The following is a 21,647-nucleotide window of genomic DNA, read 5'->3' on the forward strand; positions in this document are numbered from 1 at the left end:
AGTTAAGGGGAGATGCTATCAAGGGAGATCTAAAATGTGATAGAGAACTGGTGATAAGGCAGGGAGGAGCAAGAAGGCTGGTCCAGACTGAAAGAAGTTGCAAAGGAGGAGGCCTTCTCACTGACAGTGCGAAGGTGGTACTGAGGGAAGGAGTGCTAAATGAGCCAAGGGAGCAGGGCAGAATGCTAAAATGAATGGGATCTCGGGGAAGGTGTTGGAGGGTGGCATGTTTGCCTTGCTTTCCACATTTGAGAGCGTGGACGCAGAATGCTGTGCATGCTGGAGATGAAATGTTCTATTTTATTCTGTTAGGTTCTTGTATAGCACGTATTACCATAGTGTTTGAAGGACATTGGGAAGGACACTTTAGATACCAAGGTGAAAAGTATCTTGTAAATACCATAGATAAGTAGACTGTAGAGAAGGGGACTCCAAGAGGAGATGAAGGTTTGGCTGAAAATTTCAGCAGGGGCTGAGTTGTGGCCTTGGGCATTATATGAGCAGTATTGTGGAGGTGGTGTGGTTAGATTTGCAGATACAGGAATGATTGCAGAAGGCGCAGTGTAGTAAGAAGCAGGCAGGCTAGAGACATGAAAAACAGGATTTTAGGGGGGAAATTGGGGTCTTTTTGGATAAATAATGATTTGCAAGTCAGTCTTGGTCTTCATTTTGTTGGGATTTCACCAGTAGCTCTCCGTTAAAAGCATTAGCCCACATAATAAAGCAATTTACTTTGGAGGAAATGCTTGCAATGCACCAGAGGGCAAAGTAGCATCGGAAGCTGACCTGCTAATAAGAGAGTGAACTGATAATATGTGTCACAGCTCCAGATTAATTGTCTTAATTCATCTGTATAATTCTTCTTACAGTTTACAAACAAGAGAGTACTCTTAAAGGTGAAATAATGAGGAGTAGGACTGGGGGGTGAGGTGGGGAGGGGGATAAAGGCTAACAGGAAAACCAGAAAGTCTCCTCACTTCAAGAAGACTCTTATTTTTTTAAAGGCATCCAGACAGCTTGTGGGGCAGCTTTTGTCAGTATGATCAGACCTGGGCTATTGATGTATAGCTGGGATCTAGTTATACAATGGATCAGAGGAATAAAATGTTTCCTGGGTGTTAAGCAAGTGATTATTATTTGTGCAAGACTCTGAATTTGAGCATCCATTTCTCCATCCCCCAATTTGCTAGGAAGCGTGGATTTAAGCCTCCCCCTGGCCCCATGCCAGGAGTCGATTTCTTTGATCCATTTGCAGGAACTGGGTCTCAGCCAACAGCCCATATCAATAGACCTAATATAACCCAGTTCTCTTGTGGCCACCAGTGAGACTGCCCCCTGGAGACCTGCCTCAAGATAGACTTCTCAGGGTGGGGAGCTGTTGGGTTTACTGGCAAACTCACTCGTTTACAGTTTCAATCCATCTCTTTCAACCTCTGGACTCATTAGCTTTTCCTCCCTACAGGAAAATATAAGGCCAAAATTTTTTTTTAAAAAACCCCACCCAAAAAACCAGATCACTGCACAACAAATCAGAGACAAGGGGGCAAGGTGGTTGCAATGTATTTGTACAAAAGAAACCAGATCCAGATTAATAGCAAAGAGAGAAGCAATAGAAAAATACTCCAGGTTAAACTCAAAAAGTCTGGGCTTTGTTACAATCTGGAACTAACTCATTTAGCACTTGAGGATTTTTACCCCAAATCAGGGCAAATTCAGCAGCCTTCTGCTGTGAGCTGTTCTTTGTGTATGAGCCCAAAACAGAAATCTGATATTAGTGAGTGTACAAAAAAATCCATGTGAACACAAACCCCTGCAACCTAAAACCGTGGGGATTTGCACTACTCTAGAGAAGAGGCACAGGAGACTCAGGAGAAATAGAAAACCAGACAATCCAAAGGGAGGAGCTGCTGGGGAGCTGAAAGAGCTCTTAGAAAAGCATCTGTAGTCCAGGCCAAAAACACATAAATTAAATTAAAGTTGAGACTCTCTTGACCTTTAAAGCAACCTAAGCAAAGTGCTTGAGTTTAAAAATCCCCAAGCCCTACATGCTAGAAACTCAAGAACGTCACCGTTAAGATCCAATTTATAATACCATCTCTAACTTTGCCCTAAACCCTGTCCACTTACAGCCCAGAAACTCTTCCCTGCTGCCCTACAAAACTGAAGTTTGCCCTGCTGAGCGCATGAATTCCAACAGGATGCTCTTTAGTTGTAGAACGGGTTAACCCACACCAGCCCTTCCAGCCTACATCAGCTATAGCAGGATCTCTGCTAAATAACTGTAAAGTGTCCAGACCAGATCCTGGTATTTTTGGGATTCAGACCTTGCACTGAAAAGGGCCACCAAGTTTGTCAGGAGGCGGTGCCCATGTGATGATTCTCTGCCTTCTGCCAGTGTAACATGCAGGGTTCATAATGAGTGGTCAGAGGAACCGGGAAGACTTCAGGAGTATCTGCCCTTCAGATGACATTAGTCATTTATTGACAGACCTGAAAGAATGGAGAGCATGTGGCAATTATGAGCTATCCATAGGTGATAAGCTGTCAAACAGGCCTACACACATGGCAGCTTCCCTCTCACCTCCCTTGCTCCACGACATCATCCCTTTGCATATGCAGCCCAAAAATTTCATTGGCCATTGTTGTAGCCACATCACATTGCAAACTCTTTTCTGATCTGCTGCCAACGCTCTCCCCTTGGTCTCTCTCGAGTATTCTTCATAGACTGATAGATTCCAAGGCCAGAAGGGACCATTACGATAATCTAGTCTAACCTCCTGTATAACACAGGCCATAAAATTTCCCTAAAATAATTCCCAGAGCAGATCTTTTAGAAAAACATCCAATCTTGATTTTAAAATTGCCAATGATGAAGAATCCACCATGACACTTGGTAAGTTGTTCCAGTGGTTAATTACTGTCATGGTTAAAAATGTACACTTATTTCCAGTCTGAATTTGTCTAGCTTCAGCTTCCAGCCATTGGATCATATGATACCTTTCTCTGCTAGATTGAAAAGCCCATTATTAAATATTTGTTTCCCATGTACGTACTTATAGACTATAATCAAGTCACCCCTTATCATTCTCTTTGTTAAACAAAAGAGATTGAGCTCCTTACTATCATTCTCTTGGCTTTTCTCTGAACCCTCTCCAATTTATCAAAATCCTTCTTGAATTGTGATTGCTGCTGGAATATTGTGTCCAGTTCTGGTGTCCACAGCAGTGCCAAATACAGAGGTAAAATAACCTCTCTACTCCTACTCAATATTCGTCTGTTTATGCATTCAAGGATTGTATTAGCCCTTCTGGCCACAGTGTTGCACTGAGAGTGACTTTTTCAGAGTCTCAGCTTCCCAGGATAGAGTACCCATCCTGTAAGTAGGGCCTACATACTTGGTTCCTAAATGTGTACATTCCCATTTAGCCATGTTAAAATGCATATTGTTTGCTTGCACCCAGCTTACCAAGTGATCCAGATCACTCTGTATCAGTGACCGTTCCTCTTCATAATGTACCACTCCAATTTTCGTGTCTGCAAACTTAATCAGAAGTGATTTTAGGTTCTCCTTCAGGTCATTGATAAAAATGTTAAATAGCATAGAGCCAAGAAGTGATCCCTGTGTGGTCCCACTGGAAACATATCTGCTTGATATGATTCCCCATTTATAATTATGTTCTGAAAACCTGTTAGCCACCTTTTAATCCATTTCATGTGTACCATGTTAATTTTATACCGTTCTGGTCTTTTGATCAAAATGTCATGCTGTACCAAAGCAAACGCCTTACAGAAGTCTATTATGTAATCACTATTACCTTTATCAACCAAACTTGTAATCTCATTAAAAAAAAGATATCAAGTTAGTGTGCCAGAATCTATTTTCCATAAATCCAAGTGGATTGGCATTAATTATATTCTTGCATCTGGGTTTCTGACTACTTTTTCTCAAGTATAGTTACTACACTTTTCTAAGATGACTCTCATTTTCTTTTTTCTTACTCATGTTAAATCTCTCTAGGTCTGTTTGGATTGTTCCTTTGTCCTCATGAGTATTTTGCAACTCCTCTCAGACTAGCATCATTTGCAAATTTTATAAATGTTTGGGATTATTTTGGTTATAAATCTGTTAGACTCTGTTAACGTAGCTTTAAAAAGCAGCCACAGCACCCTGAACTGAGAATTTCTTTATTTTTTCCAACCTTAATAAAAATTTAATTTATTTCCTACTTGTATGCCTGGACAGACTTTGCTTCTGACTTCAGTGCAGTTTCTGTTTGGTTGGTGGTGTTTATGAGGTTTAAAAGTTCTGCAGCCTTTGCTGGTGGAGCTTAAAACTTCTATGCTGCTGCAAATGTGCTTCTCAGCTCTCACAAGTTGGTATCTGATGTGAGTTGAACAGAATTATAGTGGGGGCCCCACAGACCTCCTTCGCCAGAAAAGCCTGTCACCCCTATGAACTCCCCCCCCCCCCCATTTGAGGCTTTACAAAAGTGGTAAATTCCACCAGCATAGCCATAAGCACATGGAAGTTAGATGCTTTACTGGTATATTGCTTGCAGAGGTTACAAACTTTATGGCAGAGTTTAGGGATTAAAATAATCAAGATTTCACACAGTTTAGAATCCAGATCCCATAGTGGGAACCAATGAAAAGGCCCCTTTTTGACTCTTTGCTCTGCCAGAGTATCCAGAACAGAGAAACCTCTGCAAATAGATAGCAATCTGACACCCCCACTTCAGAAACACATAAGAGAATGTTCCTTCCACCACTTTTCCCATGCCCAGAAATGTCTGCAATTTCTTATGGGAAATGGTTCAGTGTTTGTCCCTTTTAACCATGATTTAAATCTTGGTCATGGAAATCTCGACCACTTTGGGTCAGTTTATACATGACTTGGGCACAAGACCCTCATGACAGACCTGGCCTATAGGTCAGAACTTCCAACAACCACGTCCTGCTCCCTTACAGGAAGTTGGAGTCTAGTATTAGGCTTGGGTGATGAGATGCCACTGCCTCCTCCCTGTTCATTTGTCCATGTGGTGAAGACTCAGCCACTGAAGAAGTTAAGCAGAATTATTTCCTGTAGCCTCCAACCCCCCGCCTTCTTGGTATTGTTGGCAGGAGGCGGAGAGTTGGGGCCAGATTTTTGGTCCTGCTCCCACCACTTTTGTGCTGCTCAGATAGCAGAGAGTAGCTGGATTCTGGCCAAAAGTAGCCAACAGAAAATCCCTCTGGTGGATGGGAGCTCCCCTCTAACATGAAGCCAGCTATTGTTCCAGCTATTTCACACTGGCATTGAGTTTGTGCCGGGGGTATGGATATGTCTTTGTTCCACTGATCCTCCACTGTCCTAAGTAAGAGTGTGTTACTGGAGATTAGAAAATGTTGGCCTTTTGCAGGAAGAAGTCTGGTATTCCACAGCTATGTGTGTGGGGATGGGGACGAGGGTAGGGGAAAAGGGTGACTTCTTACAGACATCACCATGAATAACGTGCCAAAAATTGGTATGGGAGCTTTAACTGCACATATCCTGAGTTTTTGCCATTTATATATTATTTCTGAATTCGAAAATTCTGTGAAAGGGTGTGTTAAAGGGCAGTGTTCACTACCTTAATGTTATAGTGAGAATACTTTGCCTTCTCTAGCACTATCTATCTAGCAGCCTTTCCAGCTCCTAACATTGCTCTTAAGAGTGTGTTGAGCCATTAGCAATCCAACCATTTCAGGGAAGAGGGGGAGGATGAAAGGCAGGAGAAAAGCTAGTAGAGAACTGGGAGAACTCCTAACTCCCATTAACCTAACATCACTGCCTAGAAAGATAATGCAACCAATATTAATAGATGGAATCTGTAAGCTTCCAGAGCCCAGTTCTGCCCTCATCTAAATCTGTACAGCTCCATCCAAAGTCAATGGGATTTGTGCACGCGTGTCTAACGGCAGGATTGGGTGTGTAGAGGCTAACAGCATCATGAGCAATAAACAACAATGGGTTTATGAAACAAGTTCAACAGACAATAGCTGTTCTTGATACAATTAGATAATTAGTGGGCAAAGGCAATACTGTGGATAGACTGTCTGACTTTACTTAGGCATTTGACATGGAGCCATACAAGATCTTATTAGGGAAATTAGATCCAATTGGTTTGGATGCAAATCCTGTGAAATGGATCGCAGACTGGCTGACAGACTGTAAAGGGAGGGAAGTTCTTTACCATGCTCGGGATGAAATGTTCAAAAGGTCCTGAAAGAGTATGTGAAAGGCACAAGTTGTTATATTCACAGACAGTCCCCAAGCTGGAAGGTCCTGGAAACAAGTACCTAGCAAGTGAGGAAGCTGTGCTAGAGGGGTTTGGTAAAATGGATAGAAATTAGAAACATGAGGCTGAAAATGGCAGAATCCCCTGTGCTAATGGAAGCAAGGTGGCTAAAGCTGTTACGTTCAGAAAGACCAGGGTGGGTTAGTGCAGAGGTTCTCAACCTTTTTCTTTCTGAGGTCCCCCCAACATACTATAAAAACTCTACGTCCCACCTGTGCCACAATAATTGGTGTTCTGCATATAAAAGCCAGGGCCGGTGTTAGGGGGTGGCAAGCAGGGTAATTACCTGAGGCCCCATGCCACAGGGCCCCCCACGAACTATATTGCTCAGGCTTCAGCTTCAGCCCCGGGTGGCGGGGCTCAGGGACCTGGACTTCAGCCCTATGAGGTAGGGCTTCAGCTTTTTGCCCTGGGCCCCAGCGAGTCTAATGCTGGCCCTGCTTGGCGGACCCCCTGAAACCTGCTCAAGGCCTCCTAGCGGGCCCTGGACCCCTGGTTGAGAACTACTGGGTTAGTGGTTACCAAGTGATAGCAGCCTATAATGTGATCCAACCGCTAGAAAAGCCAACACTGTAGTGCACGGCCAGGAAAGAGACTCTCCACAGAGCCCTGGCATGATTGCACTTGAAGTTCTGCATGCAGGTCTGGACACCTCACTACAGGAAAGACTGGCAAATTGGAGAGAATCCAGAGAAGGGCAACAAAGATGCTAACAGGATTAGAGGGAATGACCTATGATTAGGAAAGGTGAAAAGAACGAAACGCTTAGAACCTCTAAGCTTGTTACATGGGCACAGAAATAGTAACGGAGCGTCCTGTGCCAGCTCGGAGGAGAATTGGATCAAGTCTCTCTCCTTTTATATTCCCAATAAGAGCAGGAGTACTTGTGGCACCTTAGAGACTAACAAATTTATTTGAGCATAAGCTTTCGTGGATACAGCTCACTTCATCAGATGCATAGAATGGAACATATAGTAAGAAGATATATATACATACAGATTTCAGAGTAAAAGCCGTGTTAGTCTGTATTCGCAAAAAGAAAAGGAGTACTTGTGGCACCTTAGAGACTAACCAATTTATTTGAGCATAAGCTTTCGTGAGCTACAGCTCACTTCATCGGATGCATACTGTGGAGAGCACAGAAGATCTTTTTATACACACAAACCAACATACAGAGAACATGAAAAGGTGGAAGTTGCCATACCAACTCTAAGAGGCTAATTAATTAAGATGAGCTATTATCAGCAGGAGAAAAAAAACTTTTGTAGTGATAATCAAGATGGCTCATTTCAGACAGTTTACAAGAAGGTGTGAGGATACTTAACATGGGGAAATAGATTCAATTTGTGTAATGACCCAGCCATTCCCAGTCTCTATTCAAGCCCAAGTTCATGGTATCTAGTTTGCAAATTAATTCCAGTTCAGCAGTTTCTCATTGGAGTCTGTTTTTGAAGCTTTTCTGTTGCAAAATTGCCACCTTTAAGTCTGTTGCTGAGTGACCAGAGAGGTTGAAGTGTTCTCCTACTGGTTTTTGAATGTTATGATTCCTGATGTCAGATTTGTGTCCATTTATTCTTTTACTTAGAGACTGTCCGTTTTGGCCAATGTTCATGGCAAAGGGGCTTTGCTGGCACATGATGGCATATATCACATTGGTAGATGTGCAGGTGAATGAGCCCCTGATGGCGTGGCTGATGTGATTAGGTCCTATGATGGTGTCACTTGAATAGATATGTGGACAGAGTTGGCATCAGGCTTTGTTGCAAGAGTAGGTTCCTGGGTTAGTGTTTTTGTTGTGTGTTGTGTGGTTGCTGGTGAGTATTTGCTTCAGGTTGGGGGGCTGTCTGTAAGCAAGGACTGGTCTGTCTCCCAAGATCTGTGCAAGTGAGGGATCATCTTTCAGGATAGGTTGTAGATCTCTGATGATGCGTTGGAGAGGTTTTAGTGGGGGCTGAAGGTGACAGCTAGAGGTGTTCTGTTATTTTCTTTGTTGGGCCTGTCCTGTAGTAGGTGACTTCTAGGTACTCTTCTGGCTCTGTTAATCTGTTTTTTCACTTCATCAGGTGGGTATTGTAGTTGTAAGAATGCTTGATAAAGATCTTGTAGGTGTTTGTCTCTATCTGAGGGGTTGGAGCAAATGTGGTTGTATTGTAGAGCTTGGCTGTAGACAATGGATCATGTGGTGTGTCCTGGATGGAAGCTGGAGGCATGTAGGTAAGTATAGCAGTCAGTAGATTTCCGGTATAGGGTGGTGTTTATGTGACCATTGCTTATTAGCACAATAGTGTCCAGGAAATGGACTGATTGTGTGGATTGGTCCAGGCTGAGGTTGATGGTGGGATGGAAATTGTTGAAATCATGGTGGAATTTCTCAAGGGCTTCTTTTCCATGGGTCCAGAAAAGCTTCAAAAACAGACTCCAACGAGAAACTGCTGAACTGGAATTAATTTGCAAACTAGATACCATTAACTTGGGCTTGAATAGAGACTGGGAATGGCTGGGTCATTACACAAATTGAGTCTATTTCCCCATGTTAAGTATCCTCACACCTTCTTGTCTAGTGTCTGAAATGGGCCATCTTGATTATCACTACAAAAGTTTTTTTTTCTCCTGCTGATAATAGCTCATCTTAATTAATTAGCCTTTTAGAGTTGGTATGGCAACTTCCACCTTTTCATGTTCTCTGCATGTATATATATCTTCTTACTATATGCTCCATTCTATGCATCTGATGAAGTGAGCTGTAGCCCACGAAAGCATATGCTCAAATAAATTTGTTAGTCTCTAAGGTGCCACAATTCCTCCTTTTCTTTTTGCGAATACAGACTAACACGGCTGCTACTCTGAAACCTATTCCCAGTAAGGTAACCAGACTCAAGCAAATAGCTGCTGTTCACTTTGTGAACTTGCAGGACAGGTGGATCTATTTTGCAGTTATTTCTGCTGTTCAGAATGCCTCATTTTGTGCATTTTGCTGCCATCACTTTGAGTCATCTTAAAAATAACAAACATTCCTGGTCCAAAGGGGGGATTTTTTTGTTAGGAGTGTTCATGGAACCTATGGAAGGTCAGAATTTGTCAGGCTTTGCTCAGCACATGGAGCTTTTTGGGAGACCCAGAACAGTGCTAACCCTGGGCTGTGATGGGATGCACAAATTGTGCCATAGACCAGAAAATAAAAATATAGGCTCAGTTAGTAACAAAGATGTCCTGATTGCCAGTTCTGTTCCTCAGTGGCACATGCAGCCTTTTACTCCAAGTCACTGATGCAAATCTGGCCTAGTCAGCAGTCACTAGTCATTACTTATTACCATCTATTGGCTAGTCGGTGTCCCACGTGAAATGGCTTGGGGAGGACTCAGTCTAGATCCTAGAGGACTGGTGTCAATATCTCGAAAACCACCATCACAGGTGGCACTATCTGGCCCCTGTGTGTTGGTCTCAGCACTGAGTCAGAGGACTGAACTGGGCCAAGGAGACTGAGCATCCCTCACATTCCTCCAGCACAAGAAGGCAGCACATTGATGGGTCAGCATATAGGGAAGCCCACCCTGCCTCTATTCGTGGCCTTCCTATGCTGGAGATAAACAGAGGCCTTCAGTCTCCAGGTTTGTCAGTCCTTTAAATACACGTTTGACTATCAGGGATTATGATTTTGAGAAGTGGCTGCAAACTAGAGTCATCTCTGGGCTGGGTTACGATTGGCCCAGACAGGGGCATGAAACCTAGATGAAACCTCACTTAAAAGCTATTTTTAATAAACGAAGACTCAGTATGGGAATAATGTAGAAGATGCTTCTAAATGTTCCTGAGTCTCAGCCAGAGAGAGTATATCTGGATTTTCTTGAACTATTATGGGGGAAGTCTCACTAGTACTGTTCTCCTAACAGTCACAACTCTATTCCTTCTAATAGGGGTTTGCTTTATATTTTTGAAAGCTACCATTAGACTGTGTTGCAGCAGACTGAGTATGTTTCCTATGATTCATGTGGAATGTGCTCTTCCCAGGATGTGGGTAGCTACCAGCTCAGACACAATATCAGAGTATTCTCCATCTGTTTTGTTAGCCCCTGATGCTGTCTGTCTTCCATTAGGGGTGTTTGGTGCCTGACTATGGGGTACGCTAGCCTGGTTGTATTTCATTTCTGTGTTTGGCTTATATTTTCCCAGACCCTTAATTTATCAGCTTTCAGTATCCTTTTCCCAATTCATTGAAGGGTCTAATTTGTATTCCTGGGGGAATTCTGCATGACTGTGCGTGCACAGAATTCATGGCCCCCGCAGATTTCTTTGCTTCCCCACAGAAAAATGACTTCTGACGGGGAAGCAAAGGGAAGCCGCAAAAGCGGTCATGCGCCCCTCCTTGCAGTGCAGACAGGTCAGTTTGGGTGCCTGGAGCAGCCAGTAGAGACATAAATCACCAGCAGGACAGGAGGGCTGGGCAGTCATGCATTTGAGAGAGAGAAACACTCTGTCCCTCTCGCTCGCTATTGTGGCATACTCATCATGGAGGGGCAGGGCTTTGGGGTGTTTCTGGGGAGGTAGGCATGTCCCCTCAGGCAGAGCAGAATGTAGCAGCTTGCCTGCTTAGTGAATTGTTCCCATTGTTCTTAGTGAATTCCCCCAGGAGTATAAAACTGGTGTAAAAAGTTTAAGGCTCCTTTACGTTGCCAGAGTGGTCTAAAGGAGCCTTATTGTAAAGGACAGGGTGGCCTCATAAATACTTATGGTGCTTTAGTGATTAGAACTGGTCTAAATTTTTGGACCGAAAAAATTTCCTATCAAAATGTGCTCCATGAACTGTTTGCTACTGACCTTTCTGGGGATGGTCAGTAGCCAATATAAATTGTGAGTTTGAGTTCCCAGCCCTCCCTTGTTCTTCAGTTGCCTATGATGTAACACTGAGCATATTTGTTGACTAATAATTAGAAGTAAAGGGTCAATACTAGCTACATTACTATTAGAGGGGATTTGTGGTATTTCCTCCAATGCTCCCCTCTCCCATTCTTCATCCATTGGATTGTAGTTTACATAAATTACCAAAATAATTGAAACCAGAGTGATTATATGGTGTTAATTTAACAAATAAAATATGCAGAATTTTGCAGACTTTTAAAATATTGTGCACAGAATTTTATTTTTTGGTGCAGAATTCCCCCAGCAGTAAATTTGCCTTCCTTTGTCTCCCCTTCCCCTTAAGCATGTGAATTACAGTCTTCTTAAAAGAAGAGGCTGGGATTCTAATTCACCTGTTTGAATTTGGGAATGTGGCTCACATCCCAGTCTGATCTTTTTCATAATCCCCAACATAGTGTGGGGGCCTTGCCTATATGCACAGCATCAGTCCCTCCATCTGGTGTTATGACACAGCCTGTTCTCACCTGTGAGCTCCTTTGTGCAATAAAAGGCAACCAACATTGTTTTTTGGTGTCTCTGCCTTCCATTGTGACCCTCACCTGATGATATTGTGCCAGCTGCTCTTCAGATCAGAGCTGCATCTGGACTCCTTTCACAGTGGTGGTCAGATAGAGTGAAGCCGGGAGCTTTCAGCAGTGTGATAACAGCTTTCATCTTTAATACAGAGATGTGGCCATGGAGGATAGAGGTGGGTCTCAGCATGCAAAGCTGTATTTTGACCAAAACAGACAGGTAGCTTTGCATGCTGAGATCTGTGGTTGCTGTAGCTGCCCTCTCTACTTAAGATGAATGCAGCTGCAGTCAGCTACATTTTTGCAAACTTTTGGTGGACCTTAGTCCATTGTAGTCCTCTGCTGGGCGAGGCTTGGGTTGGCCTTAACTCTTCAGATCTTGTCTCTGAGTGGGACTAACAGTTGGGCTCCTCTTTAGTAACCCTGGCACAGAGGAGCCCATCAGGCCAGGGATGGGAGATGCCTGCCCACACTCTTGAGGTCAGAAGTCTCAATAGGTAACAGAGTTGTTGGCAGATCTAGATCAAACATATTGGGCTAAACAGAGAGTAGAGGAGGGAAAATTAGGAGAGACTTGGTTACAATGAGGTTATGAAGATACAGGATCCTAAAGCTGCTGCATCTCCAATGTGTAGCTGCATGTACATAAATACACAGGCATGAAGCACATACACATTGGAATAAGTACTCACCTACTCATGCATACTCTAATTTTGGTACATGAGAGAAGCTCTGTCGTGTTGTCTCTTCTGGGTTTGACCTTCTGATGGCTGGATGGTGGTACATTTAACAGGTACCTGGGCTGAAATTAAAAACAGAATGATAAAATACCTAGATGATTAGGGTATGGCAACCATGAAGGAAAATTATGTGTCACCGATCAGTTAGAATTCTTTGGGCATGTCAACAAATTAGTGCACACAGGACAACGAATTGCTATCATTTATTTGGATTTAAAAAAAGCTTTTGACAAATTCCTTCACAAGAGGGGAAACTCAGTAGTTCTGGGGTGAGAAGTTAAGTACTAGTATGGATTAAAAAGTGTCTAAGAGGCAGAAGACAAAGGGTAGGAATAACTGATTAATTTTCAGAATGGCAAACGAAGGTTAACAGTGGGGTGCCTCAAGGTTCATACTTGGGTTGTTTAATGGGGAGAGCAGTGAGTTGGCAAAATTTGCAGATGACATAAAGTTAGTTATTTAGGTTATTCAAGACCAGAAAAGACTGTGATGAACTCCAGAGGGTCCTAACAAAGCTGGGTAAATGGGTAGCACAATGGCATATGAAATTAATTGTTGACAAATGTAGGATGATGTACGTTAGAAGGAATCATTCAATTTTTCATACATGTTGATGGATGTAGGCATAGATCTTGCTGGGCATGAGTAAACTTGCACATAGCTTGATTTGAGTGCAAGGTTAAATTGTAAACAAGGGTGTGACAGGCTGTGTGCTGGAGATGGCATTTTCGGGCTATTTGAGATAAGTGGGAACACGCTGAACTGATAGGCTTGAAAGGTAAATAAGGTGAAGGACATAAAGCAATTTCTCCTTATGTGATCTGTGTGATGGCCAAACCAATCAGGTCAAGAAATATGGATGTTAGTAGTTAGGAAAAATATATATAAACTGTGTAGTGTGTGACATGATTTGGAATTGTAGTATCACTCTGTTTCTAAATCCCTGTGTCTGGCCCTGGCCTGTGTGGGCATAGGGTACAAGCCTAAGTGATGAGGGGACTTGAACTGAGTTTTTGGATCCCAGAGAACTGGATGAAGTGTTCTCCCAGAACTGGACGAGGTGTTCTGGATAAGCTGTGTAGAAAAGGTCTCGGATGGAATCCCAGCAATGAGTTCTAAATTAACTGTAATAACTCAGAAAAAAGACTTAAGCATCATTGTGGACAACTCAGTGAAAGTCTCTGCTCAGTATGTAGCAATGGTTTAAAAAAAACCAAACAATGGTAGAAGGTATAATAAATGGGATGAAAAATAACACTGAAAATATATAATGTCCTTATATGAATTGGAGATTCATCCTGATCTAGAACACTGGGCTACACCTGCAGCTGGAGAATTGATTTCAATGTAGTTATGCTGATTTACATCAGCTGAGGATTGGGATCATTGAATTCAGTTCTGGTCACCCTCTCTAAAAACAAATATAGCAGAAATGGAGGAAGTTCAGAGATGGCTGATGAGACCAATGAAAGGCCTGGAAAGACTTCTGTATTAAGAAAGATTGAAAAGATAGTGGGGAAATGAATAAGTGGGGAAAATGACAAAGGTACACCAAGTAATGAATGACATAGAGAAAGTAGATTGGGCACTCCTCTTCACCCTCTCACAACACAAGTATAAAGGGTCTTTTAGTGAAATTGAAAGGCAGCAACTTTAATACTGATACAAGGAAATAATTTTTCACAAAGTGCACAATTAACTCATGGAACTCACTGCCACAAGATATCATTGAGGCTGACAGTTTAGTGGGATTCAAGAAAAGATCAAACATATCTATGGCTAATTAAAATATTCATAGATACTATAGATGAGGTTTTGTTTGTTTGTTTGTTTCTAAAAAACCCTCAACAGTTGGGAGGCTTTTACAAACTGTTATCTGTCAGCTTCTGAAGCCTCTCTTCTATAGGATTCCCAAATGTTTAAGAAAAAAAGAAAAAGGTGAAAAAGAAAACAGTGGGCATAATAACCCACTTTACTGCAAGGGAATTTACAAATGGAAGGTGTCCTCTCTTGTTGATGTCCTACTATGGAATCTGCTAGTAAACTCTGTTTGCCTGGAGCAGTGTCTGGGAATCCCAGATTGAGGGATCCCGCACCTCATCTGACACCACTACAGACCTGCTCAGTTCCTGATCTTCACCTGTCCTCCATGGTAGTGAACTCCTGCTCTGGATAGATTATAACCAGCTGGCACTGCTAACAACATAGCCGCTTCAACAGATTGTTCACTGAAATTTGGGACTGTCTCAAAAGGTGACCTACAAAAAATATCATGGTGCTTACTTACCCATTGCTCAGGTCAGTGGAGAGTAGGGAGGCAGCTCGTAACAAATTGGACTGATGTCCATTAGGAAGTCAAAGGGAGTGGGTTGAACTAGACCAAAGGTGGGAATGGGATGGACTCTGTGGTGACTGCACCCTGCCTGATATTTCTGTGGACTGATAAGTTTCCGTCTTCCTACAGGCTGCTTGGCAGAATGTCCACAGAGGAGCGGCATCTCACCTCTAGCTGCGGATCCTTCATTAAGACTGAGCCGTCCAGCCCATCTTCTGGCATTGATGCCATCAGCCATCACAGTCCCAGCGGCTCCTCTGATGCTAGTGGTGGCTACGGCATCGCCATGGGTGGCCACCCAGACGGCCTGGACTCCCCACCCATGTTCAATGGTGCGGGGATTGGGGGTGGGTCCTGCCGTAAGCGCTATGACGACTGTGCCAGCGCCATCATGGAGGACTCGCCCACCAAGTGCGAGTACATGCTCAATGCCATCCCCAAGAGGCTGTGCCTGGTGTGTGGGGACATTGCGTCTGGCTACCACTACGGCGTGGCCTCCTGCGAGGCATGCAAAGCCTTCTTCAAAAGAACAATTCAAGGTACAGTGTGGTGGGAGAGGGAGCTCACACGTTCACTCCATGGGGGGCTGGGTTCCTGTGGTTGAAGAAGCTCTTGTACTCCTGTGGCACTTTAAAGGAGAGAAGGACAAGCAACAAAAATACACATAATCTATCCTCTGCTCCCCAGCACAGCTCTGCCAAGCCTCCTCCACCTCTCCCCCACCCCTGGATGTGACCCAAAGCCTTTATACTTGGTGACTCTGGGAAGCTTTGCTAGGTTCCCAGCTTTCAACATCATCATCACACGTGGCAAAGCTGTTTTCAAAATGTTGCTGCAGGAAATGTAATTCCAGGGAGTTCTCCAGTTTTGCAGTGAAGAGGCAGCACCCCTCCCCACTCCTGGAGTCACCCACTGATTTGTAGCTGGCAGGGGGGTTAGGGTTTACTCTGGGAGGGTATTCGTTTGGCACAGGCTCATCTGGAGAGCAGAATCCCTGCCTGCTGAGGGCATCAGGATAGGGCTGGGGCCTTGTTAGTAATGTTATGCATCTTGTGGGGAAAACAACAGTGCTCCAGGAAAAGAGGTTTTCACACAAACCTGTCAATCCTTTTTGCATCCGTTAAGTTCTGAAGCACTATAGGCCTCATGGAGATGCTGTATAGTGCACGCAGATACGGAGACACACTGATACCTCTCCCTTCTCAGCAGCACAGCACATGGTTGTAAAGATTTAGATGAAGATTTTCAGATGCTGGGGGTGGGGGGGTTAGACACCCAATTTCTGATTAGTCTCAGTCAGAGTTGCAAATTCCTTAATGTTCCTCACACATTCTTGTCAACTGCTGGAAATGGCCCACCTTGATTATCACTACAAAAGGTTCCCACCCCCCCACCCCCCACCCCGCTCTTCTGCTGGTAATAGCTCACCTTACCTGATCACTCTTGTTACAGTGTGTATGGTAACACCCATTGTTTCATGTTCTCTATGTATATAAATCTCCCCACTGTATTTTCCACTGCATGCATCCGATTAAGTGAGCTGTAGCTCACGAAAGCTCATGCTCAAATAAATTGGTTAGTCTCTAAGGTGCCACAAGTCCTCCTTTTCTTTTTGCGGATACAGACTAACCCGGCTGCTACTCTGAAACCTGTCATTAAGTGGTTTTGAAAATTTCAACCTTGGCGTTTCAGTGTAAACAGCAGCGCATGCACCACAGTCCCCAAATGTGTGCACGCATGGACACAGACACAAACATACAGCCAGATATACCTGCATGCGTACCTACATGCGCACACATATGTACACCTATTACATACCACACACACACAAAGGTACACAGAAGAATTGTACATACACCTCTACCCCGGTATAACACTGTCCTCAGGAGCCAAAAAAATCTTACCGTGTTATAGGTGAAACCGCGTTATATCGAACTTGCTTTGATCCACCGGAGCACGCAGCCCCGCCCTTCCCCCCTCCCCCTCCGGAGCGGTGCTTTACCGCATTATATCCAAATTCACGTTATATCGGGGTAGTGGTGTACCTGCAGGACCAGTGATGCATACCAGCAAAGGCACACGTGTATACATGTACACAGATATACCATGCAAATATAGACAAATACACACACACTTACAGGCAGGCTGCCATACACAGATACTTGTATGTCCATTCATATACATGTACCAGTATAAGCACACATGCATAGACACGCTGTACATACATTCCCCCCCTCTCCAATTGAAAAGATGGACAGCATCATTCAGCCTGCAATAGAAAGTGAATTGAATTTACTACAAAGACACCTTTGACTCTGATTAAATTAATTAAATATGTATGCGGGAAGGACACACGTTTTATTTGTACTCAGTGAGTGGTTCCCTCATATCTGATCACACCTCATTGCTGAGGATGCTGGAATCTGGACTGGACAGAGCTGGGCAGGGAACAATCCTCCATAGGTCTCTGTGGATAGACTGTTTCTATCTCTGATCTCTCTGATTCCAGGCATCTCTACTTACTGTTACACTCCCTGGAAATTAACTCTCCATTGCCCCAGACTGACATGGTCCATCTCCCTCTGCCTGGCTTGTCCTCTCTCATCACACCATGTAGAAAACATGAACCACTATGGAATGCCCAGCTGTTCATATGCAATATTTCTGTGGCTTGTCATTGCAGAGTTTTCATGGGTTGAATGTGAACTTTTACATCCAGTCTCACTTAGCAGCGCTGAGTGTCATCCCTCTCTTGATCCATTCTTGGTATTTCAGTTCTGAACATTTGGGCAATCAACACTAAAGGAGGGACTTGGGGAGGGGGACGACACACCGGGGGATCTTTGTATGGAAAGAGAGTAAAGGTTAACCCTTTAGGGGAGCAACACTGGGGAATCTCTGTAGCAGAGGAGAAGGCAGTCTTTACCGTACCCTAGAAAACTACCAGCCACAATAGATCAGGAGAGATGGGGAAAGACCAGCAGCTGTAGAGTTCAGAAAGAATGAGAGAAAGCGAAGGGGGAAGAGACAGTGTAATCAGAGACTCCACTAGCCTATGTAAGCTATCAGCTGATTTCATCCTACAGCACAGAGAGACCCGCTGAGTGCAGCAGCCTTGCTGGCTGCTCCCTAATTGTAACGTGTAACAGATGGGGAGAAGGAATAAGTGGGGATTTCTCTCACCCTGTCATCAGCCCATCTCAGGCAGCATCACATCCCTCTCTCCATCGGCTGGTCTAGCAGTTAGGGCACCAAAATGCTCTTATTCATCTGAGCTGCAGAGCTCGGTCTAATGCAGTTGAGACTGAGGCTTTTATTCCATCATGGAGATGAGGGGCAGAGGCAGAGAAGGTGATCAGATTGGAGGAAGCAGGGCCTGCTTGGGAGCCAGGGCGGTCTGCAGATTGCACGATCAAAAAAGGCTTTGCTGCAGGACATGTTGAGCAAAAGGAGAATGAGCTCTCAAGTGTGACAGGGCCCTATGTAGGGGGCAGTAGGAGGGAAGAGACAGAGGCTCTCTATATATCAGTAGCAACAGCAAACAGGTTTCCAAAAGCCTTATTCATCCTGCAGGTTTATTTCATTCACTAGATTTGATAACAAATGAGAGAATTTAAATCACCATCCAAGCTTCTTAATATACATGTGCGCATGTGTCTGTGTGCACCCGTGTGATGTATTTGTGATGTGTGTTTTGGTCTAACCTATTACATTGCCTGCCAGCACAGATCATCTTTTTTGTGGCTGTGATGTCAGAGAGAGGTGCTGTCTGATCGTGCAAGCACAGAATTGGGACTGGGGATGCAGATAGCACAGTGATGTGCATACTATAAGAACCTAGATAGACAGATACTGCGGATAGATTCTGTACTCAGTTCTGACACTGACACCCTTATGGCCTTGGACAAATCACTTCACTCCTCTGTGACTTAGTTTCCCAATCTGCAGAATTAATGACTTCATTACATGCATTTCTAACCTGTCTTCTTTACAGGCGTTACATGGGGAGCTAAAGTAGTAACATGCTACTGTACTGTTCTCTGCATGGTGCTAAATTCTGATTCCTGTGAACAGTGAGACCGAGTGCAGCATGTGGCCTCTGATTGCAAAGCAGAGTTTCATGCTGAGAGCACGTCACTGATGCTCCCTAGCCGCACTGACTCCCTGTTGATTTCATAGTGGAGTTGAAAGCTGCTGACCCCTAATTGGTTTGGGACTGAATTACTCGTCATATCCTCTCTCCCGATATGATACTGCCATAGCTGTGATCAAACAAGATGCCCAAGCTGAAGATCTTTTGATTTAAAGGACTGGCAGAGTGTTTTCTGTGAAAGCCCATCAGCTTTGGACCTTGCTTCCCTCTCCTAAACACATTGCAAAGTCCATTTCTTTCAGGCTCGGGAAGGTGATGGGCTGGGGGATTGGAGGGGTAAGCTGTTTGCTATGTAGTTATCATGAAAGCTGGTCAGGAATTTTCCAGCTGAATGATTTTTCCAACAGAAAATGCACTTTCCACCAAAAACAAAATTGTGGGAAAATTTTGTTTTTTCTGGACATTTTTTATTTTTTTTCCACTGGGGAAAATCTAAATGAGATCTTTCATTTGGGGTAACAAAATATTAAACTGAATTTCCCAATCAGTGTATTGCCATGTAGGAGTTGTAGTTTAGGCCCCAATCCTCTCATCTTCCACAAAGCTGGGCTCCACGTGTCCAATAATGCAATGCAGATTTCCCTCTGGCTGAGTGTGCAGTGCACCATGGGAGTAACATGACTGTGGGTGCACTGTGGGAGATGTAGTCCAGCCACATAACCTGGCACGCAAGGGGCGAATGGGGGTGTTAGGCTCCCAGACTACAGCTTGCGTGAGGCAGTGTGCCAGTGTTAGAATATGCAGTGCGTTATTGATCAGATTCAAAGTCTTTTGGGTGAGTTCAATAAACTGAAATGAAACATTTTGATTTTGCAAATGTTGAAACATTTTGTTTTGATATTTCACAATTGGAATTTTTCAGAATGTCCATTCTGCAAAAATGTTGACTTTTCATCCTGATTTGGGACAAAAGCAAATGTTGAAATGTCGGAATTTCTCTCACAATGGAAATTCCAAATTTTGCTCTGCTCTAGTCATTATTAATTTATTCGTTTGGGCTGGTATTTTGATATATTTGATTTTTTTTTGAATTGTTAAAAAAAATTAGGGTTCTGGGTAGGCAATAAAATAAATGTAAATTGTTGTATTCTCCTCCCCACAAAATCAGCTTGTACTATGCTCTGGGTCTCCGACCCTCAAATCTAGCCAGTGTACTAAATGACAAGAGATACCAGAACCTACAGCTAGTGAAGACACAGCCAAACAGAAACATTTTACATCATATTTTACCTGGCCAGGTTCTGGATCAGCCATATCTCTGAAAGTGAATTCCAAAGTGGAGAGCCCACTCATATGAATGCCCTGGATCCTGTAAGCATCACCCTCAGGACAAATAGCTGACTGTAGCTGCTATGGCAGGACATAGCAGGATGTGCAATTTCTGGAAAAAACATAGCTGGAGTTTACACCAGTTAAGGCTTAAAATGTGGATAATGCTAATCACCCACCTCATAGGGGTGGTAACAAAGTGCTTGTAACAAATCCGTGGATTTCTAGGGCTCTGTGGTTGTTGCTACAATGCTCAGAGAGGCCCCTGGGAACTTCATAGCAGCAGCAAGGATAGAATCCAGATCTTCCTGTTCCAAAATTCCAAGCCACTAGTGTTTGAGCTAAAGGAAATTTCCCCCTAGTGGTTGGCCCTATAGGGCTTAAGACACACAATTGAACAGTTCTGCTTCCATCCCGTAGAGAGCAGTGGTATGCATGCATATGCACACGCTAGCCCTCTTGTAAACTTATCCTCAGAGATTTATATGTTCTTTCTCAGCTGAAAGGTCACAACTTAGAAATAGGATTTTTTTTGAAAGCTCAGAACAACTTTTCCATTACAACCAATAAAATTGCATAAACTAATGTCAGCTATGTAGTGATTGGCTAAGTTATATCTTATGTCACAGTCAATGTTCCCTCTAATTTTTGACAGGCCGTGTGTGCAAAAAATTTCTTCTGTGCAAATTTTTGACAGGCCGTGTGCACAAAAAATTTCTTCAGTGCAAATTGTTGTGTGCGTGGTGTTTCGCCGTGTGCGCGGGGTTTAGGATCCGTGTGTGCACGCACACATGCACAGCTTAGAGGGAACAGTGGTCACAGTCCTTCCACCCATAATGAGAAGATGTCTTGAAATCAGCTGCCTTGAAATCAGACAGCATCTCGGACACCCCTGGTTTTCCTTTTTCTCTGAGGAGAAGAATCATGCAGACTGGCTCCATGCAGAAGCATATCTTCCCTGGGACTTTAGTAAAAATGTATTTTACTTGTTAAAATCCTGTGATAGTATTAAAATATAAACAAAGCAGAGACATGCTGGTGACTCAAGCTTGGCATTTGTGGCTACTGTCAGCAGACGCCCTTGATGGTATCATGCCTTATAAGTGTTTAGAATCTCACCCTTCCCTGCCATGAGACCTGGTTAAATGAAATTCTTGGTTAACCAAAGTGCTATTGCACAGAATCTGCTTTCTCAAAATCTCATTGTCCCGAAGATTACACCCATGCACACACTAGTCCTTGCCAAAATTTTCAAAAATAGGCTGTAACTTTAGGCTCCTGAATCCATATTTAGACACCTAAATAAATGGCAGTCGGGAGCTGAAAGGTGCTCACCAGTTTTGAAAATCAGGTCACTAAAATATGAATTTTGGAGCCTAATTTCAGGCTCCTATTTTTGAAAAT

At 43.6% G+C, this 21,647-nt stretch overlaps 1 protein-coding gene and 1 long non-coding RNA gene across 6 annotated transcripts in view; one reads left to right on the forward strand and one right to left on the reverse strand.

Annotated features, from left to right (window-relative positions):
- ESRRB (estrogen related receptor beta) overlaps positions 1–21,647 on the forward strand; it is a 167,856-nt gene that overhangs the window by 97,910 nt on the left and 48,299 nt on the right. For 4 of the 5 annotated variants that reach the window (XM_084632618.1, XM_084632615.1, XM_084632616.1 and 1 more), the window contains one exon: positions 14,951–15,360. The exons of the other annotated variant lie outside the window; for it this stretch is intronic. In XM_084632618.1, coding sequence (XP_084488744.1) covers positions 14,951–15,360 — 410 coding nt within the window. The remainder of the gene's footprint in view (positions 1–14,950; positions 15,361–21,647) is intronic. 5 annotated transcript variants of the gene reach the window in all.
- On the reverse strand, positions 1,629–15,108 carry LOC311522981. The gene is made up of 4 exons (XR_014712229.1): positions 14,990–15,108; positions 12,439–12,548; positions 3,467–3,541; positions 1,629–2,490 (listed from the first exon to the last, which is right to left on the reverse strand). It is a non-coding gene; the product is annotated as an uncharacterized lncRNA (long non-coding RNA).

The sequence above is a fragment of the Lepidochelys olivacea genome (assembly GCF_965140295.1).
Source record: "Lepidochelys olivacea isolate rLepOli2 genome assembly, chromosome: 6".
NCBI lineage: Eukaryota > Metazoa > Chordata > Testudines > Cheloniidae > Lepidochelys > Lepidochelys olivacea.